Raw genomic sequence first — 26,606 nt, forward strand, 5'->3', positions numbered from 1 at the left:
ATTTGGTCGTATCCTGAATGATTAATAAAAATAAAAGCAATGCTATGGAGCATTATTTGTACCTAATATATATTTTAAAATCTCTGGCTCTATTTGACATAATAAAAAATTAAATAAGCAAAACTAATTAATTACGTACTAAGCCTATACATCGCCAGTACCCCAGGTCTCTTACTGGGTCCACCTTCCTCTTTGCCTGTTGGTGGGAAGTGACTGTTAATGGGCTAGAAATGAGGAGTTAACACATATACTATATCAAATTCTTTCCCTCTTCATATTTCTCTCTACATTCAATCCTATTTTCCCTCTACTTTTCTCCTCATGCAACACTAATTCTTAACATCCCTACTTCCTTTGAAGTTATTTGATTTTTTTGTATACTGAGGAAACATCTTTTTTATTTTTTCAGCTTTACTGAGGTATAATTAACAATTACAACTGTAAGATATTTAAAGTGTATATTGTGATGATTTGATTTATGCATACATCATGAAAGAAAAAGCTAACACATAGAGAATGATTCAATTTTTTAAAAATATTTGATATAATCATTTGATGTTATTCAAACAGCATCGCTGTGGTACAGGCATTATTATCATTCCTATTTCAGAGGAAAGAAAAGAGATGTGCATTCATCAAGTGATTTGACAAATGGCTCTACTGGTAGGTAGTGTGAGTGAATTGCAGCAAGGTGTCTGGCAGGCTCTCTGTCATACACACTTGAGAAAAAGCCTGGCTAGCTTTGAATTTGGAATTTATTACTCATCAGCAGCATGCCGTTAGACACATTAGTTAAACTCTTTAAATCTTGGTCTCTCATTCACAAAACGGAGATAATAAAGCACTTTAAGTGTAATATTAATAGAGAAATAAATGAGACCAAGTAAGTTAAGATCCTTAGCATACCATCTGATACACAGTAAGTACTCAATTAACATTAACTCTATTATCTCAGAAAAAGGAGCTGAAAAACGCTAATTTTACCATCAATACGGAGCTACCTAATACCATTTTGTGAAATATGGCTAATATACTTTTGGAGGATTGTTAAAGGTCTTGATCTTTAGGAACATTAAAAATGGTGTTGCAGGAAAAAAATGAATTAAATCACTGCATAGAAGCTTGGTGGAAGCCACAGTCCCTTTTAAATAAAAATGCAAGAATCAACAGGCAAATTTATCAGCCCCTGTCATTCCCTTTCCTGACTCTCTGCTCCAAAATGCAGAAAATTCTATTGATCCAATTTAGCTGAAATAGAAAAACATCCTATGCATTATTTTCTTTTTTACAGATACAGAATGCTGCTGTATGATACTGAAAACGATTTCAACTCAGGAAGCCTATGCAATTAATTCAAGCAAGTAAATATATGTTAACTTACTGAATGTTCACAGTAGAATTTCTTTCTTTACAAGAGGAGGGATTTTTGTCTTTCTCATTTACTGATGTATTATTCTAAGCACACCAAGAAAAGCCCCTGACATTTAATAGATGTTCAATAATTTTTGTTGAATTAGTAAAAGTAACAAATACATGAACAAACTTGAATCTACCTACATCTGTCTACCTTCCATGAACCCATTCCTTTTTCATCTTATTAACGTTCCAAAAGAGAGGGTATCACTTCAAATATTCCTTTCTTGTTATCTTCAGCAGTAGACGCTTTTAAATTCATGTTTACATTTGGTATTCAAGTTCATACTGACATATCATAAGTCTTTCCCAAGCCTTTGAATTTCATCAAGAAGATAGTCAACATCTGCTTGTCTGGTGGCAGGATTAGAAAAGACCATTCGAAAAAAATTTACTCTGTCCCCACATGGCTGGTAGCTTATCAAGGCTGTACCTTCCTCTATCATCTGTGCTTTAATCTTTGGAGCAATCTGTGCGTAAATGCAAATATCATTAAAAGGAAATTTTACAAGTAAACACTGTCCCACATTCTAGATGACTACATAACTATCATTAGCTTGAAGGAAATTGCAGGCGATTTAAAACCATCAGGAATAATTTTTAAGAAGCAGCTTAGCACAGAAAAAAAAAAGCAGCACTTTCTCAATTCATACTGCAGCTCTTGTTGCTCCCCGATTCACAACTACCAAACTCACAAAATAATGCAAGTGTGCAAGAATACATTAGAGAAAATGGCGTGACATTTTGTTCATATTCATCAGGCAATTCAAAGTATCTGGGAAAGAGGTAAAATGAGATAGGGAATGGAAAAGCAGTAGTATGTTTTGGTCTACTATCTGAATAATGACAATACATCTCGAGTTTTCCTACAAGGTTACTGTTTGGCAGCAAAACACAGTTTCTTTGTAAATTTCACAGAGCGGAAGTCTGCCTCTTCAACTGTCTTGTACAGCTCCTAAAACACCACCGTGCATGCGACATGAGATCACATTAAGCTCTTGGGTTACTATTATAGAACAAAGTGGCATGGAGGCTCAGGAAAGTAGGAAGAGGGCATTCTCAACACGCTCCTCTTCTCAGAACTTCTGCTTCTGCATATAGTTTAACTTTAAAATGCTACACACGCCATCCATGAATTAACTTTCCCGTAAGTGTTTATATAATGGCAGTGCAGAAGCAACAATATATATGTGTGTGTGTGTGTCTCCTTTAATAGACATTTCATTTAATGTTCTTCTTTAACATTTTAATTAATCAACATGACCATAGAATAAAAGACATTCATATTTGCCCTTAAACAAACAAACAAAATCTCTGTTTTGTCTTGGAATTTACTAGTCCAGTGAAATTTTCTGATGGTATAAAAAGTTGATGCCCTTGAACGCCAGAGAGTTTGTGTTCAACTTATCCTAGGGTACTTAGCATTACCTGAGATAAGTGGTTGTGATGTTGGTCAACTCAAAAGTGGTGGTACTACTATTACAAAGTGTATGTATATGATGTGTGCTTAAGATAGGTTAAAAGCTTACAATAAATGTATGTGCTAAACAGCACATAATGGTGGCAATCCTATTATAACATACATCATTAAGGTAAATATTAAATCTCCCCACTGTTATGATACTCAGTTTTTTTTCAGTGTTGATCATTGATCCATAAAAAAAATCTCTCTCAGATTCTTGCTCAGATGACCTTGTAATAAGTATTTCAAATGTGATCACGCTTCTCCAAGTACCTCTTCTATTGCTCTTAGGAACTGTAATTATTTATATTCTTGACTTCCCCACACTAAGCCTTCCAGCCCACCTAGGACTGGGATTCTGTCTTATTCATTTCATACCTCTAACTCCTATGGAACACCTGGCAAATATTGACTGATGAATGAATCGAACAAAGGGTAAGAAACTCAGATAACTGAATATTAAGCACTCAATAAATAGTTTTCAATTATATAAATGATGACTGGATTAATCTGCAAAATGACTGATGGGTTGAGATTTCACTTGGCTCCATATGAGTATTAAACCAATGGCTTAGGACCACATGACCATCATCCACCAACCAAATGAATGCAGACACATTATTTAAAAGGCAATATTAAAATTAAAAACACCACCCCATACACACACAGACTTACCTTGTGCAGTTCTTGATCTCTTTCAAATCCTTTTGGGATATGTTTAAGTCTTGGTGGGAAGTACCAGAAGCAGACATTGGTGAACTCAGGCTAAACCAAAAAGAAAAACTTTACACATGTTCTTAAAGCATTACCTAATTCCTTAGTGATTTTATAAGTATCTTTAAAGCACTACCTAAATCCTTAATTATTCCAGAAATATTTTAATTAATTTAATTTAATTTTAATATATTTAAAAATAGCTTTCGAGGGTCTAAGTCAGGGACCAAATACAGAGGTAAAAGAAACAGTCACTGTCCTCACAGAGCGCTCAGTCTTCAGCCACCCATCCCATGCCCAGTCCTCAAAATATATTAAGTATGTTGATGATAGTGCCAGTGTTTTCCATGAGTAAGGTCATTCAGGTTGCGGTACGGACAGTCGATTAGAGGAGAGCACCATTGGAGAGAGGAGAATATTAGTAACTAGAATGTTGCAGTGATTCAGGAGAGAATGAAGAAAGCTTCGCTAAAGCAAAGGCTGTGGATTAAATAGGAGGGTTTCCATCTCCAACATCTTCAAAAGATAGAACTGATCTTTGCTAGGCTGTCAAGATGAACTCAAGGTGTCTGGCTTCAGTGACTGGATCTCTTTTACAGAGATAAAGGATAGAAGAGAACTTTACTTAAATCAACTGTGAAAGCTCTGATTTCAAAGAGGAAAACAAACTATCAGGGAATGGGTAGTATTAAAAACAAACAAATAAACAAACTTCTTTACGTCTAGTTGACTGAGGGAGACTAACAAAAATTAAAGTTAATACAAGCAGAGGGAGACAAGCACCTTCCCTTCCTAACAATGACTCACTAGCATGACTTCATGCAAGCCATTGGACGGCTGACCAGGTCTTGAAGAGGGAAATGGATATAATACTAAAAACTCTCAATTTTTTCATTAATATCTACTTATTACCTTAATAGTGACCAACTAAGGATTACTATCTAATTTAAAGCCCACTTTCTCTTACGTCATCTACTATCCAGAAACCCAACTGCATACTTCACATACAAGAAAAACAGCTAGGAACAATGAAATTACTCTTGATTCAATGCCATCAAAATCAGAAAAGCAATTATAACCGAATAGTTTTGTCTTTAAAATTAAAAAATTGAATATAGTCATCAAATTAAGTCTTTTGGACCCTTGGCCTGCATGACAGAGAACTTAAATGGAAACATTTTTAAAGCCTCAATGTTTTGCATTTAGGTAAGATAAAATATGTATGATAGTTATATGTAATATATCTTAATTTTAAATTATCTCAAAGTATTAGACAAGTAATAGTTTCAAGTACCAAATCCTCAGCAAAGAAAGTATAGATCCATTAAGGACTCTCCAAACAAAAGCCCACTAAAAGAATCCTTACCTCTGCATCAAACACAAGCTTAAAGTTATCTTTTTTCTTTAAAACTTTATATAAGTATTTTGCAAGTTCCATATATCTGTCGATCTGTGCCTCAAAGCCATAGGTTCCCTGTAATTAAAAAAAAAATTCAAAGTAAAAGCTTCTTTCAAGGAAGTACCTTTAAATTACATTGAAGAAGTTCCTAGAATGTATTAAATTTTATTTAAATGCATTTATTTAACACATTCGTACTTATTCCAGGCTTGTGTGGTGTAGATCCTTCACAACCACATGAAGTGGTACTTCAGTGGATCCTCACACCGAAGCCTTTGTGATCAGAGCTGGTTTCATGGGCATACAGTTTTGTGCAGTCATACAGGGTCCCATACTCAGAAGAGTTTCCCATCCTCAGAGGAGTTTTGCTGTCCTGAAACTCTTTAAAATTTTATTTCGGTCTTGTGTTTTGTAAGTGAAGTCCAGTGGGACAATGGATCATGCCTGTGAGCTAAGGAGATACAGGAAATACATGCCTGCCACTCCCTGCCTCCCCGTTCACACGTAGCCTTTGCAACGCACAGTGAGCACAGAATTCCACTGGTCCTGTGATATGTGGGAGCTCAGTGACACTCAATGCAAACAGTCCAAAGTGAGGATGCTGCACCTACAACCGAGTAAGAGGGGATGCTAGGAGCCCCAAGAGGCCACACTTTCTAGTTAAATCAGAACTTGTTTTCAACAGAGACAGAAGGCACTGGAGTTCTAAGAATGATAAGGATGGAGGAACTCTCCCACATCCTATCTTACTCACATTACTTCCCTGTAATTGACCAGCTCACTCCACTTTAGCCACGGTGGTCTCCTTGCTGTGTCTTAGACACAACAGACATACTTCAGCCACAAAGATTTTCAGCTGACATTCCCTCTTGCTATACTTCTAAATATCAGCATGATCTCCTCTTCACTTGTTTCAGATTTTTGCTCAAATGTAACCTTCCTATCGACAATTAACATACTACTTAAAATTTTGAATATTCACCCCTGGCATTCTTTCACTTTTTTATCCTTTTCCAAAGCCTTATTTTTCTCCATAAGAAATATATATATACATATATATATATATATGAATCAAATATGTGAGAAGCTTTGATTATATGAACATATGGTCTAAATGCTCCAACTCTCTTCTGAACAAATATTAGTTTGAAAAAGGCATTGTTAGTCTTTGAAATGCTTAAGAATAGAAATGATTAAATATCAATGGGCTAATTTCTTGTGCTAGCCACTTTATCATTTGCTATTGTGTCAGATTTTTCCTTTGAGGACAATCTGGTTAGGGAGGAAGCTGTAAGTAGTTAAAAGAAGAAAATACAGCAGAAAATGCAATAGAAATTATTGATGAAGAATATTCCTACTCTGGATTCTGAAGAAACAGGGCCAAAAACCATTGAAATGCTTGACATAAAATGTATTACTCTTCAGAAGTTTTCCACACAGAACTTTCGGTGGCCTTCAATGCATATTAAATTGGCAATGAAGAATATCAGGATGTGCATCCTCATTGTAAATATATCTTTAAGTTTCTTGGAAAAAAAAAATCTACTAAGACTGAATAGTAAAGACAATGGCACTTCCATTCTGAACTTAATTGGACTGCTAAGCCCAGGTCCTCCAAAGGGCAGACACCAAGATGGGGTTAAAGGTGCAAGGATTTTAATAGTGGAAGGACCTGTGTGAACAGGGGGAAGGAGCCAGCTAGACCGGGAGAGCTTTCAGATTGTGAAGAAGTCTGACTCTAAGTGAAAGCAGAAGGTGGGGAAAGGTGAGGTGGAAGCACCCTAGATGACTGAGTGAGATTCCGAAAGGCCCTTGGGAACTCTTTACACCAACTCAGCCATCAAGGAGAGCCTCCTGTCCCTCAGGAATGGGAATGCCTTATAATCCCTGCCATTTTCAATCAGTCATGGACTGGGAGAAACCTTTGGGAAGCATGGCCTCAGGGCAAATGCAATTATTAATTTAAGAGGAGCAGATGGGGCTCTTGGACAATTCAGCTTCCTATAGCATTCTCCTGGCCCAAACAGTCATTTTATGAATATAAAACCAGTCTAATCCATGTAGAAAATCCATCCAAAAAGAAAATCCATCTAAATCTTTCGCATTATATTTGCTCTTGAAGAAGAATTGATGTTGTAGATCTTACTTATCTTTATAACCTATCACAGTATTTTATGTAATTAATTTTATTTCTAAGAAATATGCATTTCAATAAAAATTTCACCTCTACCATCAATGACGTATTCATTATGTAATTATCGCAAGTAAGAAAAAGATCAATTTTTTCATTTATATCTCTAGACTTTGCTCTTAATGCCCATCGTTTTGTCAAGAGTACTGATGGAGGCTCACAGATCAAATATTTAAATGTTTAATAGTTACAATTCACGCTACAAACTTGCACGTCCACTCCCTTTCAAGTCCACTGTGGATATTTACCTGAACCTGACTTCTAGTGTATTAAGAAATGATCTTTAATGGAAAAAAAATTCCCTTCCCCTGGTACACTGAGATTTCGTTTCCTACTCCTACAGGAATGGCTCTGCTAATATAACATCTGTTTATGCACCACTTTCATGAAGTCGTCTCCATATGCAAAAGATGACGAGTTTGTTTTTTCATCACTACCCTACGTGAATTTTATATTAAGAAAGACGATGTGGATTTGTGGGGGAAAAAGTAGATTTTGGATTTAGGTGAGATGCCAGCTGTGGGAGCCCATGATTGGGTTAATAAATTCTAACAGACCCCAGCCACTTGTGACCTTTAGGAAGAACAAATGTGCTTTGCTGGCAGGCATCCGTGCGTCTGCACGCCTGTCTCCTTGCTGTAAAAAGCAGAGACAATGCCTTGCTTGCATAGTTGAGGTTTTAGCCTAGGGCTGCTTCCGCAGTGGCAAAGCCATAGTGTGTCCCTTGCTATAAATGTAGGACATGGCTTGTTTGAAGCACAGGTCCACAGTTCAGGGTTTATTCTGCTTGTTGCAAAGCGAGGACCATGCCCTCAGCTATACATGCTGGGCATGCTTTCTGCTGTTTAGATAGTCTGTAACTCCCAAGACAAGGAACTGGTTTTCTGGTGGTCTGCTTATGTCTTATGTCTGAAGAATGTACCTTGTTCCCCTCTCCCCATGACTGCCCTGAGGATACATGAAGCCTTTGTGCCCACTGTGGAATTTCTGATCTCTTCCTGATCCTGTTTTTCCTTAAGCTCCTGCATTCCATTACACAACTGTTCATGCTCTTTTCTTTGTGCACAATAAATATGGGCGTGTTTGAGAGGCTCAAAGAGTTGGTCTCCGACTCCCTCTCGCTCTCTTGACTTTCCACAAATCCTCGAGTAATTCCTTCCGTCTTGGAGGGACTTCTGCTGGACAGAACCCACAGCCAGAAATTTAATTGTCTTTATCCATCAGCAAGTTAATTTCTTTACCTATTTAATGACACCCACTCAGCACAACGGTTGGGAAACATAAGCTTAATAACATGTAAAGCTTTCTAGCCTAATATGTGTTCAACAAATGGTAGATCCATTATTGTTGAACTGATGTATTCATTATTTCAATGGCTTATTATTGAAAGGATTGAAGGTGAGTTACCAATGTATATACAGTATTTGAGGTGGTATTTTAATGCTTATCTTGAACAAGGTTAGTATAAGGTTAGGAAAAAGCAGGTGATAAAAAAAAGTTAAAGTTAGAAGAGAAAATGTTGCCAACAGATTACAGACAAACTAAAGAAGGATCATGAATCTGCCTCTGTGATTCATGTAACAGAACCTGTTTGTCTATTTGAGTTTCATGCTAGCAATTCCATATCCACCAAATAAGAAACCTAACCAATTGTTCTGGAGAAGTATGACTCCCTCTGAAACTGACAGCTGAGAAGAGTCCCTTAGGATCCACAGAGGGGGTGATATGCTGTAGGGGACTGGGACCCCAATGCATTAAAGATGCTGTTAGTTCACGTCAAAGCTTTTACCTGCACAGAACCTAATAATGTCCGTCTTCCTACGAAGGACTGGGAAGGCGCGATAGAAACAGCTTCCTAAAAGCATGTCAATTGATTCAGTTAAAAATTGTAAATAAGGAGGGTGCAGAACACATCCTGCACTGGTCATGATCTTTGGAGAGACTGTATCTGCTGCCCTTGGCTCTAAGGTAGAATGAACATTCAGGCAATAGATAAATGTTCACATCTCAAAATCTATATTGACTTCAAGTAGCTTGACCTATTTCCAATTCCAATTAGTAGAAGGAAAAATCACAGTTTTTAAAAAGCAACAAACAATTTAATATTCCTAACAGATTTTTACTTCTGCCATTTGATAGAATATGTAGTAATGGTAGAAAAGGCCAACAAATATTCCACCTCAGTTAGCATTCTGACCTGAGAAACCAAGCTTGCCATCTGCAATTAAAAATAGAGCAGTTTCCTCGAGAGATGCTTAAGAAAATAATTTGGGGAAAGACACCCAAATAAAGTTCTAAAAAAATGGAATTGTTTATACTGTGTATCCAAATTAATAGGACCTAATAAAAGAGGTGGCAAATCCCTACCTTTGCCTTCCACATTAACCACAGCTTAAAGCTATCAACGTGTCGGCCACACTGAATAGCTTTATCCCCAGTGTCAAAGTCAACGTCATAGAGTTTATCAGGCTGGAAAAGGTATCCAGCTCGCATCTGGTTGCATGCTGCCAGGAGGCCCTGAAAAGGAATAACATAGCTACTATGTAAGTCATACACATTTCAATAAGAAACCACAACTATTTCAATTCACTTCATATTTCTGCTTTACATGCACATATAAGTAGAATTTTTGTTTGTTTTGTATTAAAATATGTTACTTCCTTAGTATTTTAGTGGCTTCAGTTGTTCTTTGGATTTCTCTGGAACAGTAGATGATGTCACTGAATTACTACCTATCTATTTTTCTTTTAACTTTTCTTAAAAGCCTTGAAGCTTTGCTGCTCTTCTGAAATTATGCGACTATCGTGCATCGAAGTTATAAATGAGTGACTAGTTCACCAGTAAACTCTCTCATGAATCAACCATACAGGTGCCAGTAAAATAAACTGCTCTGATGGCCACAATAGGTAGAGAGTAAAATAATCCATTTATTTAATTTGGTACTTTCCTAGCCATTTCCTCTTATATAAAAGATGTTGAAAACATTCCTCCTTAGTGCTGATGAATCGAGAAATATTCGCTTTGGATGGTTAAAAAAAAATCACTGGAGAAAATAAACGTTTTCCATTACCAGGTTAAAAACAGTCTTTTCTCAAAAGGTGTGTGTTGCTAAGCGTAACAAAGGCTAAATCTGTGTGCACTGACAGGGTATAGTTCAAATATATACCAAATACAACTTTTTGTATAAGAAACACATAACAATGTGCTTATTCTATGCTGGACAATTCACAAATATTGTATCATTTGATCCTCACGGAAGAATTACGACATAGGTACTGTTAGTACATCATTTTTATAGATTGAAGAAACTGAAACTTAAGCATGGTAACTAGTTTTCAAGATCGTATATCTTTACAGTGATAAATTTGGGAGCTAACAAGAGGGCAGCTTGTCTTAGAGTTTGTGGAAATTCAGTTTCTAAAGGAAGAAAACTCATTCTCTTTTTTAGGAGAGGCTTATAGATGTAGGGAGAGGACCACGATATGGAGGTAAGTACTGAAGTATTTGGGGGAAATGGAATAGAAATGATACCATGCAAAGGAGAGGACTTTACGTATGTATATTTTGAGTGTCCTATTTACACACGAAAATATTTTTTCTTTAGTTTACTTGAAACTCCCACTTCAGTTGTTTGTTAGATAAGAGTTGGAGACTATTTAAAATATTTTAAAACAGTATAGTCAATATGAGCTTTAACTACTGGCTCTGATGTGAAGATAAGCAACAGTTAGTCATTAATACAACAGATATTTATAACGCCTACAACCTGTCATGCACTGCGCTGGGACAGTGGATTTGTGATACCGAAAAGGGTGGGAAAATCTCTGCCTTCATGGAATTGCAGGAGACGGAGGCGGGAGGTGAGGGCAGGGTAACTTTCACACACTCATTGTGGGAGAAGAAATCAGGGGAGATTGCAAAAACTTTGTATTTGAGCCCTAAACATTAAAGAATCAGGAATCTGAAAGTTGAATATAGATCTGTCAGCAACGGGGAGGGGAAGCAAACTCAAAAGCTTCTTAAAGGGAGAAAAAAATGTGGCCACACTGTAATTTCTAGGCACTGAACACACACCAACAGACAGGAGGACTGAGCCTGTGAACCTGCAGGTTTCCCACTAGTGGCAGCTGCCATTTTATCGATGGGGTCTTGTTGCCATGGGGTCAACTGAGCAGTCTGAAGCAGAGCTAACCTTTCCAGCCTGACTTGCTCTGAGTATGACTTAGGCTGGGAGAGAACAAAGACTCTTTTAGAACGAGAGGAGATAAGGTAGGTATTTCATACTCAAGAGTAAGTGAGGAATGCCAGCTCAGGCAGTTTATAATGGGAAGACAAACACTTTTATCTTTAAACCCAAACCCACTAAACTGCTTGTGAATAAGAGAGAAAGAAAGCCATAAATGACAGCTACATAAAGTGCGTCTGCACTTCTGACAACTCAGTAGAGATGGGAATACTCAAGCTGAACTTTATCACTGTATCTCTCCTTGGAGGAGATCATGGGCTTATCTCCTTGTATAAAGTTGCATTTACTATTGATGGAGATAAAATACACACTTATATAAGCAGAAAATAATTTTTTCCAACCCATAACTTTGTGCTTTTTCTGCTAAAAGTATGTCACAGTTACTCATAGTTATCCACACTTAAAATGAGTCCTGTTTTGGCCCTACACTCTTGAGATAACAAATCAGCCAGGGGACCATATTCGACCCCAAAGAGATATTTCGTTTTGTTCGTGGTGTTTTTAAAAAGGTGGGACATGAATGCTCAGGTTTTCTATAGACCTCATCGCAGTCTATAGTCTCATCCCATGTCTTACCCACACGCTGACTCACTACTTGTCCTATAGTCATTTGATTTTATGGCACTTTAATTACCCAGTGGCTGCTACTTACAGATCAAGGGGAAGGTTTCCTCAGTAGGGCAAATTGCACTGCTCTATGCTAATTCCATGATGCCTTACTATTTTGGTTTTAAACATTCACAGGGAAGCTAGTCACTACCAAGACATCCATCACATCACTACTTAAAGATAGAAATCATTTACTTTTTCCCGGACCAGGACAGCAGAACACTGCAGGGGGACACCCATGAGTTTATGTGGGTTCCAGGTCACAGAGTCGGCCCTAGGTGAGAAAACAGCTCCAGTTAGAGCTCACACTCGAATGACAGAAAACAGAAGCCTAAATACATTCTTCTGTTGGCACAAGAAATGGGCCGGGTCTCACCTTTCAATGCCACTGAGTTTATAGGAGTGGTTTCTGGACAGCAGCAGTCCGCCTCCCCAGGCTGCCTACAACAGACACAAAGGATATGTGTTCTTGTATTGATTCTTTCTTTTTAAATAGCACAGACTGCTTTTGCCTATGTTAAATTTATTTCAAAAGTTGATGAAGATTTAATTGCTACGCTGGATAATTATAAACTTGGCTATATAATTACCCTACTTAGAAGAACAATGCATTTTAAAATCTCCTCCTTTGAATTCTCATTGTCTATTCATGACATAGTAAAGTTTTAGGTTTCTAATTAAATGAAAGAGACACCTGCTGTATAATTTCCAGAGACAAGGTTTCTTTTTTAAAGTTGGCATCAAATTTGGCAATACTATAGAAAAATGAAAATATCTACCATTAGATGTAACTTTAAAATTTGTCCAACTCTTTATCAAAGCCAAAGACATTTTTGCCCAAAGTCACTGTACTAAACTAAGAATGTCAAAACTTTTAATTTCCTTAATAGCTATTAATTAAGAAATGTATATGAAAGTAATGGGCTAAGTCTTTTTTATTTAAAATCAGGTTCCAACTATTTCTTCGAATTGATTTTCTAAATTGCTAGCTGAATATTGATATAGGTTTAGACTTTTTTTTTAAACACCTGATATATTTGTAGCTCTTTCCATAATATATTAAGTCTAATTTAAGATCATTTAGGGAAGTAAGACTATTCTTTCTTGATCTCTATTCATTATAAAAATTGGCTTTACAGAGAAATTTTCATCTTGCCTGAAATGCCAGTCAGGAAATTGTAAGTCTGTTCCCAGGATACACTTTTTAAAAAGGGAAATCGTGGTCCAGACTGATGGATGCGACTTACATCCACATGCATCCAGAGTCTGTGCACCTGACAAATGTCTGCGATGTCGTGGAGGGGGTCGAAGGCCCCGAACACTGTGCTGCCGGCGGTGGCAGCGACACAGAAAGGAGTCTGGCCCTGGTGATGACAAAAGTTGTATCATTCTCACAATTTCGTGAAGTCCACAGGGATGCTAATATTGTTACCTAAGCCTTACACTGCTGGACATCAGGAAGCTGGGCAACTTTGACTAAGAGTATTAAGCACTTAATAATTTCAAATATTTGGAGATTTTTCCAGTACAGGAGAAAGTAGCTTAACCATTAGATGAACAAAGAGCACTGCCTCTGAGTCTCATTTATTATTTCTTTCTGAATTTATTTTCCAAAAATTGTACCACAACAATGCAGATGACCAAATCCTTTATGAGTAAATATCCCGATAGCTTTTTTGGATACTTAACAGAAACAAAATTATCAGAGAAATACTGCAATGTTACTTAAATATTTCAATTTTGGAAGAAATGTCCTACATTTAAGGATTATTTTATTTCCTTTAGTAATTACCTTATCAATTGTTTTCCACTAATAAAAATAGGTTTAAAAAATTAAGATGCTTTTGCATGTTAAATATGTGACTGCAAAACATACCTTTCTTTTGGCTTGTAATATATTTTTCTCTAACTCAGCTGGAATCATCCTTCCCCTTAAAAATGCAAATACATATTGATTTATTATGAGTGAATAGACATACTAATTCTACCAATTAGAAGAAAAACAATATTCAAGATTTAAAATTAGTTTTTAGTGTCTCCCAAAGGTATTTATAGGTATAAACACAGGTTTAAGTAAATGTTCAGTTCCCTAAAATCAATGTTAAATATCACATTATTTGAGTTAAAGAATGCTTAGTTTACTGTTCAGTTACCTTAAAATCTGCATTACTTACAAATCAGAAGGTTCTGGTCTTTCTAATAATCTCTCTCTTTCTCTCTCCTTATTAACTTTAAATTATAAAGTTAAGACTTCTTGACATCAAGGTAGAAAAGTCAAGTATCTAAATTGGGGTGGGGGGAACGGTGGCACAAATTCAGTTGGCCTCACATTTCTTCACAGCAAATTTCTGAGGGAAAAAAAAGCCAGTATTTTCCTACTCTGTCCAGCTCCTGGACTAAAAGTCAGCATATCTATTAATGACCCACTGAAAGCATGCCTATTAAAGTCAGGAATCAGATAAGGATGCTCACTACCACCAGTATCATAGTACCATTTTCTAAGGTAATAATCTATTAGCTAGCTAGATGATGATGATGACAGATAGATGCTAGCTAGCCAGCTAGATAGAAAGAAATTAAAATAGGAAAAAAAAAACCCTTAATTTGAGTACATATGGTTGTGTGTGCATGCCTTGGAATACCTAAAACTGTTTATTGAAAAACTTTTGAAAATAATAAGATTGTTGAGCAACTTGGTGGTTACAAAAGTAAATTAGGTTTCTATTTTTTAAACTAACTGTTGTGAATAAATAATAGAAAATATCTTACTCATAATAGTAAAAAATATGTAAAATATGTGGGGGAGGAATTCTCAGGAAATATATAGAGAAAATCAAACAACTTGAGATAAAGTATTGAATAATAGACTCATAAAACACATTTGCAAGATATTTTATATTCATATATTTTGTAGTTCAGAACTTCTCAATATACAGAGATTTTTTTTCCCAAGCCAATAAATAATAAACTACTAATAAAAAACAGGCAAAGCACATGAACAGACAGATCATGGTAATCATACACAATTGGCTGGTCAGTATATTCGCTGTTCATTGTTTCAAACAACTAGGCATCATTTTTGTCATCAGAATTTTCAAATATAGAACTACTGACAATTTTCAGGTTTCACATGGTAGATAAGAGTATCATTTGCCTCAAAAATATTCGAAGGGCAAATAAAAATCTTTGTGAAACTGTAAATGCAGATATTATTTGAACAAATGATTCAATCCCTAGGAATTCATGTGAGAAATATTCAGACACTCAGATATATTTATGTAATTATATTCATTTAAGTACTGTCCTTAAATATTAAAATATTTAAAATTATTTAAAAATTAAAATATGAAAATCCTTTTAAATAAGGTTTATGAAATATGCCACGTTTATAAAATGGATAACTGAAGAAATTCAAAAAGAATAAGAACGGTCTGTATGAATTCATGGGGTAAGATTTCTATGATACATTCTAAAGCCAAAAAAATTAAAAGAATAAGTTACAGATTACAAGATAGAATTTGATAGGCATAATTGTATGACTAAATTTGATATGCATCAAAGTGATCTTCCAGAATATATGTATTTTAAATAGTTTATTTATGAAAAGCAGGATTCAAGACAAATGGAAATATATTTTCACTCTGTAGATTTCTAATGCAGTTGAATTTTTCATCTCCAAATATCATTACACCGATAATTCAATATACCTAAAACAAGGGACAGATATGCACCAATCTCACTTGTATAAGACTATATCTAGTAAAAAAAATCTTAACAATAGGATAGGATAACTTTGGTGCTTCTGTCATAATTGCCTCTAGTTAAAATTATTGAAACTAGTCTGGGAGAATATTCTTGATTAAAGTTGTAATAAGAGAAAAAGGAGATTTGAATTTTCATATGAAGCATAATGCTAATAAAACAATTGGAGAATGTGTTAAGAAACATACCTTTCATCACATTTTACTTCAATTACGTGATCAGTTCCAATACCAAGGATTGCAGCAGCTTTCTTTACTGAATAATGACCCTTGGGCAGAAGTGAAAACAGGAAAGGCATTAATTTTCCTGCATTAGAGCACCATTTACACTAGTGCATCACTGACACTACGCATAGCTTTGAATGAGTTTGCGCAGGGATATATGTACATACATGTAAGTACAGCTCCCAAGGGATATTTCCAGACCCTTATCACAACATTTGCTGAGATGAAGAAGGCTGTAGTACCTCTTTCTAGACCACAGTCACAGAACACAGCTCTTCCCATGCAGGAGGAATCTGAACCTTCCAGTTCTCTGTATACACACGAATCATGTCAATTATAAATGCAGTGGCTATACTCTCCAGGTAAACCCTTATGTATTATGGACAGCTTTAAGTCTTGCATTACAGAGTATTTTACAGAGTTAAGCCTGAAAAACTGAGTCAATTCTTAGCCTTGCAATTTTTAATTCTGACTCTGACATCAACTTTGATTTCTTGCCTTCTAGGTGGCTAGCATCTCCTGGTAACATTTACATAATATAAACAGTATCAATAAGATGGAGGTTGTAGCAGCTCAAAAGATGAACTTGGCCTGGGTTATTTTTAGTTGCCAAGAAAATACCAGCTATATGAGACAAAAAATACAGAAATTTAAAACCTCAACCACATTTTCATGTCAGTGGAGAATGCACAGGTTAAATAGGAAACAATTTTTTTTAATCTACATTATGGAATTTCGGCTTCTTTGCTCGTTATATTTCAAAAATATATGCAAATGATGGCAAAAGTGACATTGTAAACAAACATCTTCAATTATATTACGTTTTATAGTAAATAATATTACTAGCTATATTATAATAATTTTAAGTATTTCTAATGACATAATGTTATAAATAACATTACTGTTATTTATAGTAAATAACGTCATATAGTAAATAACACGCAGCAGCGGTCTCCAGCTTGATATATGCACCCATATAACACCAGTTTGAGTTTGGCGAAGGATGGACATCACAAACCTAGGGACATTTTACAGAAAACCCTGTGTCTCCAAGTACTTTTAGGTAGAAATCTCAAGCTGGGACTGCAGTGACACTTCAAGATGATAAATGTTACCATGGTAGAAAAGAAAAAAATCAGATTTATTAGAGGAAGGAACTGATTTTTAAAAAGAAGTTTTTATACTGTGCACAAGGTTGGAACATTAAAACTAAAGGAGACATTAGTGGATATATTGTCAATATCAGAAATATTTGGCTGAGGATCTATAAAAATAAAGCTTTCTTTTCAATCAACCCCTCTGGTCCTGACTTGAAAAATAAAACATTAATCACATTCTTATTCCTTCATTCAGTGTTAAAGAGAACCATTAAATCTTTGAAATACTTATGGTTTGATTTCTCTTGATAAACATAGCAGAATGTTTTATATTTATAATCATATTTATTCTGTTAGTTTCTCCTACATTGAAATAAAATTTTAATCTTGAATTATTTTTATTGCTAATCTGTAGAGTCTATATTGACTGGAAAGTTGGGTTTTTTCCCCCTTTCCATATCAATATGTAGATCCAGACACAGAGATTACTAAATTTAATGTAAAAATGAAGCAAATATTCTCAGATTTCAATTACTTTATCAGTATATCTGAGAAAACTCTTAAAAGTTGGAAAAATCTAGACTTGATACTTACTTGTTCAGAAACAAATAATATAATGCATGGAAGTGAAGTCATGCCTTTTGTTTTTATCTCTGGATATTTCTTATAACGGGCTACTAGGATACCACAGAGGTTTGATATACTCCCACCTATGGAAGAGAAATAGTGACTGTTAATCTAATTTCAAAAATCAGAACTGTTGACTGAAATCATGACCATTTGAGTGTTTTCTGAAACTAAAGTGGTGTCAAATTACTGATGTGATTGTTAAAATAGCCTTCCTTGAAAGTCTTGAGAGAAAGCTCAAACAACACAACTCACCACTTCAAGATTTCTAAAAACTCGGTTTGTAATTACAACCAACACTATGGCTTACGAGCATTCTCTCTCAAAAATAGTCACGTTGAAATATATTTTGATTGTCTTCTGATATTTCTTTTAGCTTAGAAAATGCTTTCTTACCAGGTGAAAATATTCCATCTGCTTCTATTTCTCCCCAGCCGATAATGTCACACATTTTCTTGAGAAGAACTGTTTCCATGACAGTAAATACTGGAGCTATTTCATATGTAAACCTATAATACACATATAGAAATTCTACTGTGAATTATATTACATGGAAGAGGATAAATAAAAGCACGTGCTAGATGAGACGATACACATTTTTGTATTCTCCCACAGTAGACTGTGAGAGAAATTGTTACATTTTCTACGTTCTGAATTGTCCTTCCAGATCAATTACTAGTTCTACAAAGAAAGTATCATGGCTTTCGTTGTTTTGTGCAGTAGCTGGGAATTTCTTTTCCACCAAAAAGAATCTGAAAGCCACCGTCATCAACTCAGGACACACACAATACTGTTAAGGACAGAAAGTGCCCAGTGATCAAGAAAATAAACATACATTTCCTAGAGGGCAAGTTAGAACGACAGACATCTAAAGCTACAATGTTTTCAAGGGAAGGGAAGAGCCTTTTGTAAAAACTGGCTGATAAATGTTTTTCACTTAAAAGTTGTACCATGAGCAAACACACCAAAAACAAACAAAAAGGCTAAAATCTATTATGCTTTCAATAACAGCCTGAAGTAAGCGGATGGGACAAGACAATCAATGTGGGACCTATGGAAAAGAACTCAGAGGGGACCATGATGCGGATGCTGCACTGTGAAGTTAGTCAGCTCCACAGAAAGCAGCCAGGATTAAAAAGAGAAGGCTCTAAGCTTTTCTCTATACATACCTATGCAATAAACAGTAAGAATTTGCAATGGGCTCTGAAAGCAAAGAGTGGGGTCAGTTATTCTCAAGAAGTCTTTATTAGTCCTCAAAAAAAAATTTAAAGAGCTCTTTAGGTATAATTACATGTGGATACTGGTATCAGGCACCATGTATGTGTCACTTCAAATGCTCTCGGCTTTCTCTGTCTCTGAGGTCTTTGGACATTATTCAGGGCCAGCCACCACTCAGACATACCCACAGCCCAATCGCCTCCCACTCACATATCCAGTCACTGACCTCCAGCCCAGGGGCTTCCTTTCGCCCTTAGGATGACGAGCCATGGAATCAGGTGGGAGTCCCAAGAAAGCCCAACCGATGTGTGGGGAGCTTAATATTCCACCGTGCAGGCCTTCAGCCACAAGCTACCTGGCTGGGAATAAATTCTTTCCCCTTGCTTCCTACAGAAGGACTGATTCTAGAAGCAGCCATTTACAAGGGGGCAGGGTGTCACAGAGGGTGGGGCCCTGCATCTCAGGAGATCATGCACTCACTTCTGCTTGTACTAAGTTGTAGCCAGGTCTTAAATGCCCATCATGTTATGCTCTGCCCTGTCCTGATTCCCTTCAGTTTCCCTCCATCCTGCTTCTCTGGCCAGCATGCCCTAATAAGGCTGTAATACACAAGCCCTTGCCCAGGGCTCTGCACAAAGACCCAGACGAAGAAAATCCACTGCCTATTAGTTCCAAGAGGGATGAAGTTTAGGAAGCAGGCCTTCATAGAAATCCATTTCAATGATGCTCATTTCTGGCAGAATGGATTATGTCAACTTCAGCTTCGACACACAGTATCTGTTTGATCCTATTTCAGTTCTGTGGAGTAGACCTTATTTTCAGGCAGCAGAGACTCATTAAACTCCATGGCAGTGTAGAGTATTAGGATTTGAATCTGATTCTCTTTAATGCCATCCCGTATGCTTTTCCACTATCTCAGATTATGGTAAGAGATATCCATTCATTAAAAGCAGAAAAATTCGAAGGTAAAGAATCCTCTTTTAAATCCTTTCTCTTTGTATTTTCTACGTGTTCTTTCCACTATTTCTCTGTTTAAACCAAGAATCTATGTTTTCCTCACAGAGAATGATTATCTCTTAACAATGAGATTCCAAACAATGGAGTTAGATTTATAAATTGATTTTTCTGTAATAATTTATATAACATTTAAAATATAACATATTGTCTCAAAAGACATAGTTTTTTTTAAAGTATTACTCTATGTATGTTTAAATAAAGGACCATAATCAAGTAATAAAAATTAAAAATAGCAGTAAACTATGCAGGTTATATGTATTTCAGATCTATAAAATCCTGCGCATCATGAAAATCCCAATGATAACTAAACAGTTAAAATAAACCACAGTTTTTCCACATAGCAAAGCAGTCACTCCTCATAAATGTTTTGTTCTTGGTTTTAAAGTATTATTTCTACTGACTATCTCTTTTGATTGCTAGTTAAATTGTATTAACATAAGACACAGACTGTTTCTTTCCATTTGATATCCAATCATTTCCCTATCCCTTTTAACCTTGAAATATACTGCCCTAAAATTAACTTTCATTCAAAACACTGCAGCAGCATATCTAATTTTCGTATAACCAAAAGTTTTGCTGTGGCAAAGGTCAAAATTTTTAAGGAAATCACATTGGAGTTTGATTTAACTTTTCTTTACTAGTTTACTTTCTTCACCTTCAAGCAGATCGAAGTTCTAATTTATATTCAGGCAACTTTTCATATACTTGTGTGTGTGTCTTTTAGACGAGTATTTGCTCTGGGCGGTTTGGGGCAGTGTCAAAATGATGCCAGTCCTAGAACTGGACTCCCAGTCTGCACACTAATAATTCAGACTAATCAACGGAGCTTTACTACTTATCAGGAAATTCAGATCCTGAGAGTTTCTAGACAGAGACCGTCCAGAGGACCAGGTAAATCTTAAAATGTTACCCAGGGAACAGGCAAGCAGCTTCTTTGCATTTCTCTCTGGACATCAACTATTTGTTCCTGATATAGCAAACATCCAGCAAAATGTCACTTCCACAATTTACATCTTCACTCTGGCTTTTGTGTCTAATAGTCTCATATTCCTTAGACCCAGAAGGATACTCACATGTTAGTATTTGCAGTGGCTGTCAACCATTCCCCTGCAAGTCCAATCACATCTAGCCCACTGGAGAGCTGGTTGAAATAGCGAGGATGTCCTAGGAAAAAAAGACAAAATTGCAAATGGGTCAAAATTAAAACATAGTGCTAAAAAGCAGTTAAATTTTATAGTAGTTTCTCAGTTAACAGGGATTCATAGATCAAGAACATTTTAATTTTTTCATTTAGTTAACATTATTGAGCAACTGTCACATGCAGGGATCAGTGCTCGGGTTGGGGGCACATGGGCACAGAAGCTGCTACCATGTGGATCTCCCTGACTGGTGGAAGAAAAAACATTAAATCAAATAATGACACAAATATGTTTAGTTACAGTAAAAAGCACCACAAAGGGAAAGATCAGGATGTTATGAGACCACTCCTAGGGGACCCAAGGCAGTCAGGGGAGCAGGAGAGGTAAACACCAGAGAAGGCTTCATGGAAGAAGTGATGTTTCAGGGAAGATCTAAGGTTTGTTTCCAAAGAGTGGAGGCGGATCTTACGGAGTGTGAGGCGCAGCTCAGGAGAAGACACTGAACTGAGAAAGGGCTCGTATGACAGAGTGAGGGTCCATTAAAATCGAAAGACCAAGGATGGGGTATATAAAGCTACCTGGGTGAACGGGAGAGGGACCACCTAAAAGATTGAAGAATTTTCCCTCAAAAGCTGCTTATACATATTTTTTGGACAAAGTATCAAGTCCCTCTTACAATGACTTTTGGAGATTACTATTAAGAAAGAATCACCAAACTGGTTGTCAAACTGAACAATTTATATTCAACTCAGTTTAAGTTAATCTTCCCTTCCTTAGCTCCAAAATGCACTTCTTTTATAACATATCTTAAAGATGACCTGCATGACAGCTCTTTGTGAGTCTCTTTTGGCCTCTAGAACAAATTACCCACAGTTTCAATGTCCCCAGTCCCATAGAACCTGCATAGTTTCTTGACAAGTAGGGGCTCAATAAATATTCATTGACTTGGACGGAATGCAATGTCTGGAAATTGTGACTGTGTTAGCAAAGTGTTCCCTTTTATTATTTACTTTTCACTTTCATAGCATCTTTGCTTTTTCCCTTCGCACTTGATATCGGGAAATACAGATTTGGGAGATGGGCCCTATAAATCCTGTCTACATTTGCAATGCTGGTTAAAGGAAGGGAAAAGCACTTGACTTAAATCTGTCAGAAGTGCTTCTCCCAAAAACAAATAAATAAATGCTTCCCAATTGTCCTGTTTTTCAGGACTTCCTTTGGCAATTTTTATTTCTAACTAAAACTTATTTCAACTTCACATTTACTTTATATAACTGAATTTCAGTCTTTAAACATGTCTTTTAGTTTAGAATCTTATGAGCCTTTCTTTTTGTCTTATTTAATTTTTTTTGTTTGTAAATATAATACATGTTATAAAAAGGCACAGAATCCAGTACATACAGAACAGTACTTACATATACATGTGTAGAGATGATCTATGTATCTATTCCAATATTGTAATAAATATATTTGCAAAATACAACTTAAGAATTGATTATAAATAGGTAGTTTTATATGTTTGTATATAGTTCCACATAGAATTTAAAATATAATTAAATCTAATTGAAATTATATTGAGCACATTATTTTGTGTTATATCTTTTTATAATGATTATAATTCTATGAGAAATTTCCCATGACTTTTCTAGGACTTCAAATGATACCAATGCATAATATTCCTCTCAAATGTTTATATAAGATAAATATCAAAATGAGGACACTTTTGGTTTTTTATTAAAACTAAGGCAGCAATAAGCATTCTCAAATATAAATCATTTTTGTTTGTTGATCTGGTTGATCAGTTTGGTCTAAAGATAAAATATTTATGATGCTTGAAGTTGCTGGGATGTCAAAAATACATTACTATAAGTGTCCATTTATTTGATGTCTGCCAAATACAAGGTAAGGCATCATACACAGTTTCTAATTATTAAAATAATATATGAAATATTCTTCAAGATCATATTATAAGAAATAAATCATAAGCCCAGGGATATAGTTCGTATTTGGAGCCTTTTTTTGTTTGTTTTTTCCCCAAAGATCATGTTCTTTCCAATGTGTTATCTGGGATACGTTAAAGATTTTAGAAAAATGAGTTCACAGAGCCTGTTCAAATACCATTTGCTCCTGGAAGTGTCATTGCTTTAAGTGGTTAAGAATCAAGTTATAATAATGTTAATTTAATCAGAAAACACAATTTCTAAAATATAGGATGTATATACAAATTATACATATATATAATTTTAGTACTCTACGTTATTGATTTAGAAAGACAACCAATTTAGCATCAATAATGTATATGATCAAATCAAATAAATAAAGGAAAAGAAGTAAATAAAAACTGTACATTATTTGCCATTGGGATGTAAGTCCCTGACCCAAAATTATTTTATTTACTTTTCTTTGTTAATTAATGAGCAATTCATATGTGACACCACCAACTTAAACTAAACAAAAGTTTTAAATAAAAATGAATAAAACTGGCGTATTTTTCAACACAAATGTAAACTCAAGGCTATTAATTCAGTCTGCAGCCTGGGTGCAAAAATTTGAAAATCACCTGTTTTAACACCATATTTTAAGGTATCTGTGCAGTCAACAAGCAACTGCTCCAGAGGTTCAGGGTGGTCAGACAGTTCTAAGTCAAACCCATCCAAGCCTTCAAGAAGTTGATGAGGATGATGAAAGTCCAATATTTTACTCTTAACATCAAAAGTCTTTTCGATGTAATGCAGAAGAATATTTACCACTTGTAACAGAAAGCATTTCGTTAAATCTTTGCCATCCTTGGATGGCAATAAATCTAGAGGGGGAAGAAAGAGAGATAAATAGTGAGGTCAGTAACTAAAGAGCCAAAGAAAATCACCATGGGGTAGGTTTTGAACACTAAAAATTAAAGACATTAAAAGGCTATGTCAAACAGCAAAATGAAGTAGCATTTGTCCAAATCCTACAAATAATCATTAAAAGTCCCATTGGATAACAGTTTTCATGAAAAATAAGCCATTTTAGATTAATGCTATTGGACCAAGGAATTGCCCCTTCAAGGTCTCCCAGAGGAACCTTATTTGACAGTCTTGTCAAAAAATGAGCTGGTAAGTATGCTTTTAAAAGCACGTTAAAGGATCAGATTTTAAGGAAATGATAATTACTTCAATAAATACATAGATGATGTAGAATTTTATAAAAAGAATAAAGCAAATAATATTTGTTAATGGTATACATACCTGAAGCATAAGCATTTGATAAATTTGGTAAATTAGTCGTTAAATCCTCAGTATGAGCATCTTTTTTCATATCTTTGTCAGTTGATTGAAAAGGATGAACAGATTTTTTTCTCATCGGTTTCCTGTCTACGTTGAAAAAGGAAATATTTGTGATCATGAAAACTTGCTGATAATACGTATTTACTGCTTTTATCTGTATTCAGATGCATCTGAGAAATTCATGTCATCTGAAATTTTTGTTTACATTCACATGTGATCTCTGGTGGATAGGTCTAAACTGGAGAGAAGCAATAATTCTACTGAAATTATGCAAGGCTCTTTTATAACCACATGGAGTGCAAATGATACAATTCTTACTTATTAGTTTCATATCAGTTTAGTGTAGAGGATTAGGAATTTAGTAATTAAGACCTATCATATTTAAATAGCAATGCCAACTACATAAGATCCTTAAGTGCCTTGCACACATAGTAACATTTAATTACATCTAACAGTGTCTGCTACACATTGAATCCTAAATGCTCCACACACATTTTAATCCTCACAATAATCCCACAGTATTAGGACATTTTTCCCAGTATGAAGATAAAGGAACAGATTTAAAGAATTTAAGTAATAGCAATAATTAACACTTATTAAGCACATACTATGACCCAGGCATTGTTGTATCTCACATGTATTATTCTATTCAATCTTCATACAGGCTTATGATGTAGACACTGTTATTATTAACAAAAATAGCTTTATATGGCAGAACTAGAATTCATAGACAAGTGTTTGAACCCAAAAACCATTAAGTTACCTATCCGCTTTAAAAACTAATATTTGAAAATAATGTCTTGAGGTCTTTTTCAGTAAAAGTATTAAACCAAATATCCAATCAAGCAAATAAGTCATTGTTAAGCATCCTTTTCTGTTCTAGGCAATACAGGGGGAAAAAGAAAGTACAAACTATAATTTATAAAATCAACTTGCTTGCCTGTAGCCATACAGAGAAAACACAAAGTAGTCACAGAATGATGTGTGGCAAATTTTCATAGTCTTGATTTTTATAAGCTCAGTAATATTGTTTCCAGTTCTACAGGATCTTTCTTAAAATGAAATAAGCGGTTTCTCTATGTAATCCAGATTGCACTTGTTAAGACTGTAGCAAGATTAATTTAATTTTTAAGCACTGATACAACATTTAAGCATTTTTAAATGTTTATGTATGACAAATAAAAGTGTTCTATTACAGCTTTTTCCATAAAATCCTGATACATGAAAAAAATTGTGCATAAGAAAAGACAGCATAAATTACAGAAATGTGAGATGATTAGCAAAGAATGCAGTGTATTTTAAAACAAATTTCCATACTGCATGTTGACCCAGTAGATACATATTAGGTTAATTCTATGTACAAATTTTTTTCTAGAGGAAAATTGCTTTTTTTTAAGTTTCACTGCTATAGACAATGAGTAATAAATGATGATAAATAAATTCTAAAGTGACTAAAGCTTTAGAAGCATTATTTCTTTTAAATAATTAGTTGAAACAAAAATCACATGAAAACATGAAATTAAAAAAATTCTATACATGAAATAGTATTACAGAACATTTATAAAGAAATGTAGAAACCAAAAGATCTGATATATTGGCATAAGAATTATAATCTATAAACAGTTCAACTGCACATTGGATCTACAACCTAAACTCCTTTAAATTAATATGTAATAACAGAATGCTTGCTTTAAATGCATAAGTAAGACAACGTTGCTAATACGCTTCTGTCAAAATATGTTAATGATCAATGATCACAGGAAATAAGAAAGACTTGAGAGTCTGCACTTTTAATTTTCATTTCTTCTCACAAAATTTCAACTTACTTGCCAGGCTATATCCACATTCCTTGAAATCCATGTACAGTGGAAAAAATAATATCTACTTTTAGAGAATACCTGCAGCCAGTGTGCTTGTATGTGATGAAAAAGAATTCGACCAGTAAAGATGTGTAACTTCTGTCATTTATAACATAGACTCTTTCAAGGTCCTTTTTTTGATGACAGAATTTGGAGCAATTCCATTATCTGTCAAAAGGGCAGGGATACAATGTTTTTATTTGTTTAGAGAGTTAACTGAGAGATAATTGTAGTGTATTTGTGTTTAAATATCACTTGCTTTTTAAAAGAATGATTTAATGTAAAAAATAAATGAGTTTCAATTTCCCTTTAACAGTGACAACTTTTATCTACAGAGTGAAATGTGAGGTACATTAACATTCT

The 26,606-nt window shown here is 35.1% G+C and overlaps 1 protein-coding gene across 1 annotated transcript; it reads right to left on the reverse strand.

Moving 5' to 3' along the window:
• Positions 1–1,709: 1,709 nt before the first annotated feature.
• On the reverse strand, positions 1,710–26,244 carry LOC102538853 (glutamate decarboxylase 1-like). The gene is made up of 15 exons (XM_006205801.3): positions 26,211–26,244; positions 24,346–24,471; positions 23,679–23,921; positions 21,053–21,143; positions 18,141–18,253; positions 17,712–17,827; positions 15,985–16,064; positions 13,911–13,965; positions 13,282–13,398; positions 12,411–12,475; positions 12,230–12,308; positions 9,547–9,696; positions 4,956–5,063; positions 3,551–3,640; positions 1,710–1,883 (listed from the first exon to the last, which is right to left on the reverse strand). The coding sequence occupies exons 1-15, from the start codon at positions 26,242–26,244 to the stop codon at positions 1,710–1,712; spliced, it is 1,641 nt and encodes a 546-aa protein (XP_006205863.1).
• Between the last annotated feature and the right edge of the window lie 362 nt (positions 26,245–26,606).

Source organism: Vicugna pacos, chromosome 30, assembly GCF_048564905.1.
Source record: "Vicugna pacos chromosome 30, VicPac4, whole genome shotgun sequence".
NCBI lineage: Eukaryota > Metazoa > Chordata > Mammalia > Artiodactyla > Camelidae > Vicugna > Vicugna pacos.

What these genes read in the sequence shown, in the direction of transcription:
- LOC102538853 (XM_006205801.3), bottom strand. Translation starts at nt 26,244, where the DNA reads ATGGATTTCAAGGAATGTGGATATAGCCTGGCAA. An exon ending in GAAGTAAAATGTGATGAAAG is followed by an intron (nt 13,966 to 15,984) that starts GTATGTTTCTTA and finishes TGCATTTTTAAG; the next exon opens with GGGAAGGATGATTCCAGCTG. An exon ending in AAACTCAGTGGCATTGAAAG is followed by an intron (nt 12,309 to 12,410) that starts GTGAGACCCGGC and finishes TTTCTCACCTAG; the next exon opens with GGCCGACTCTGTGACCTGGA.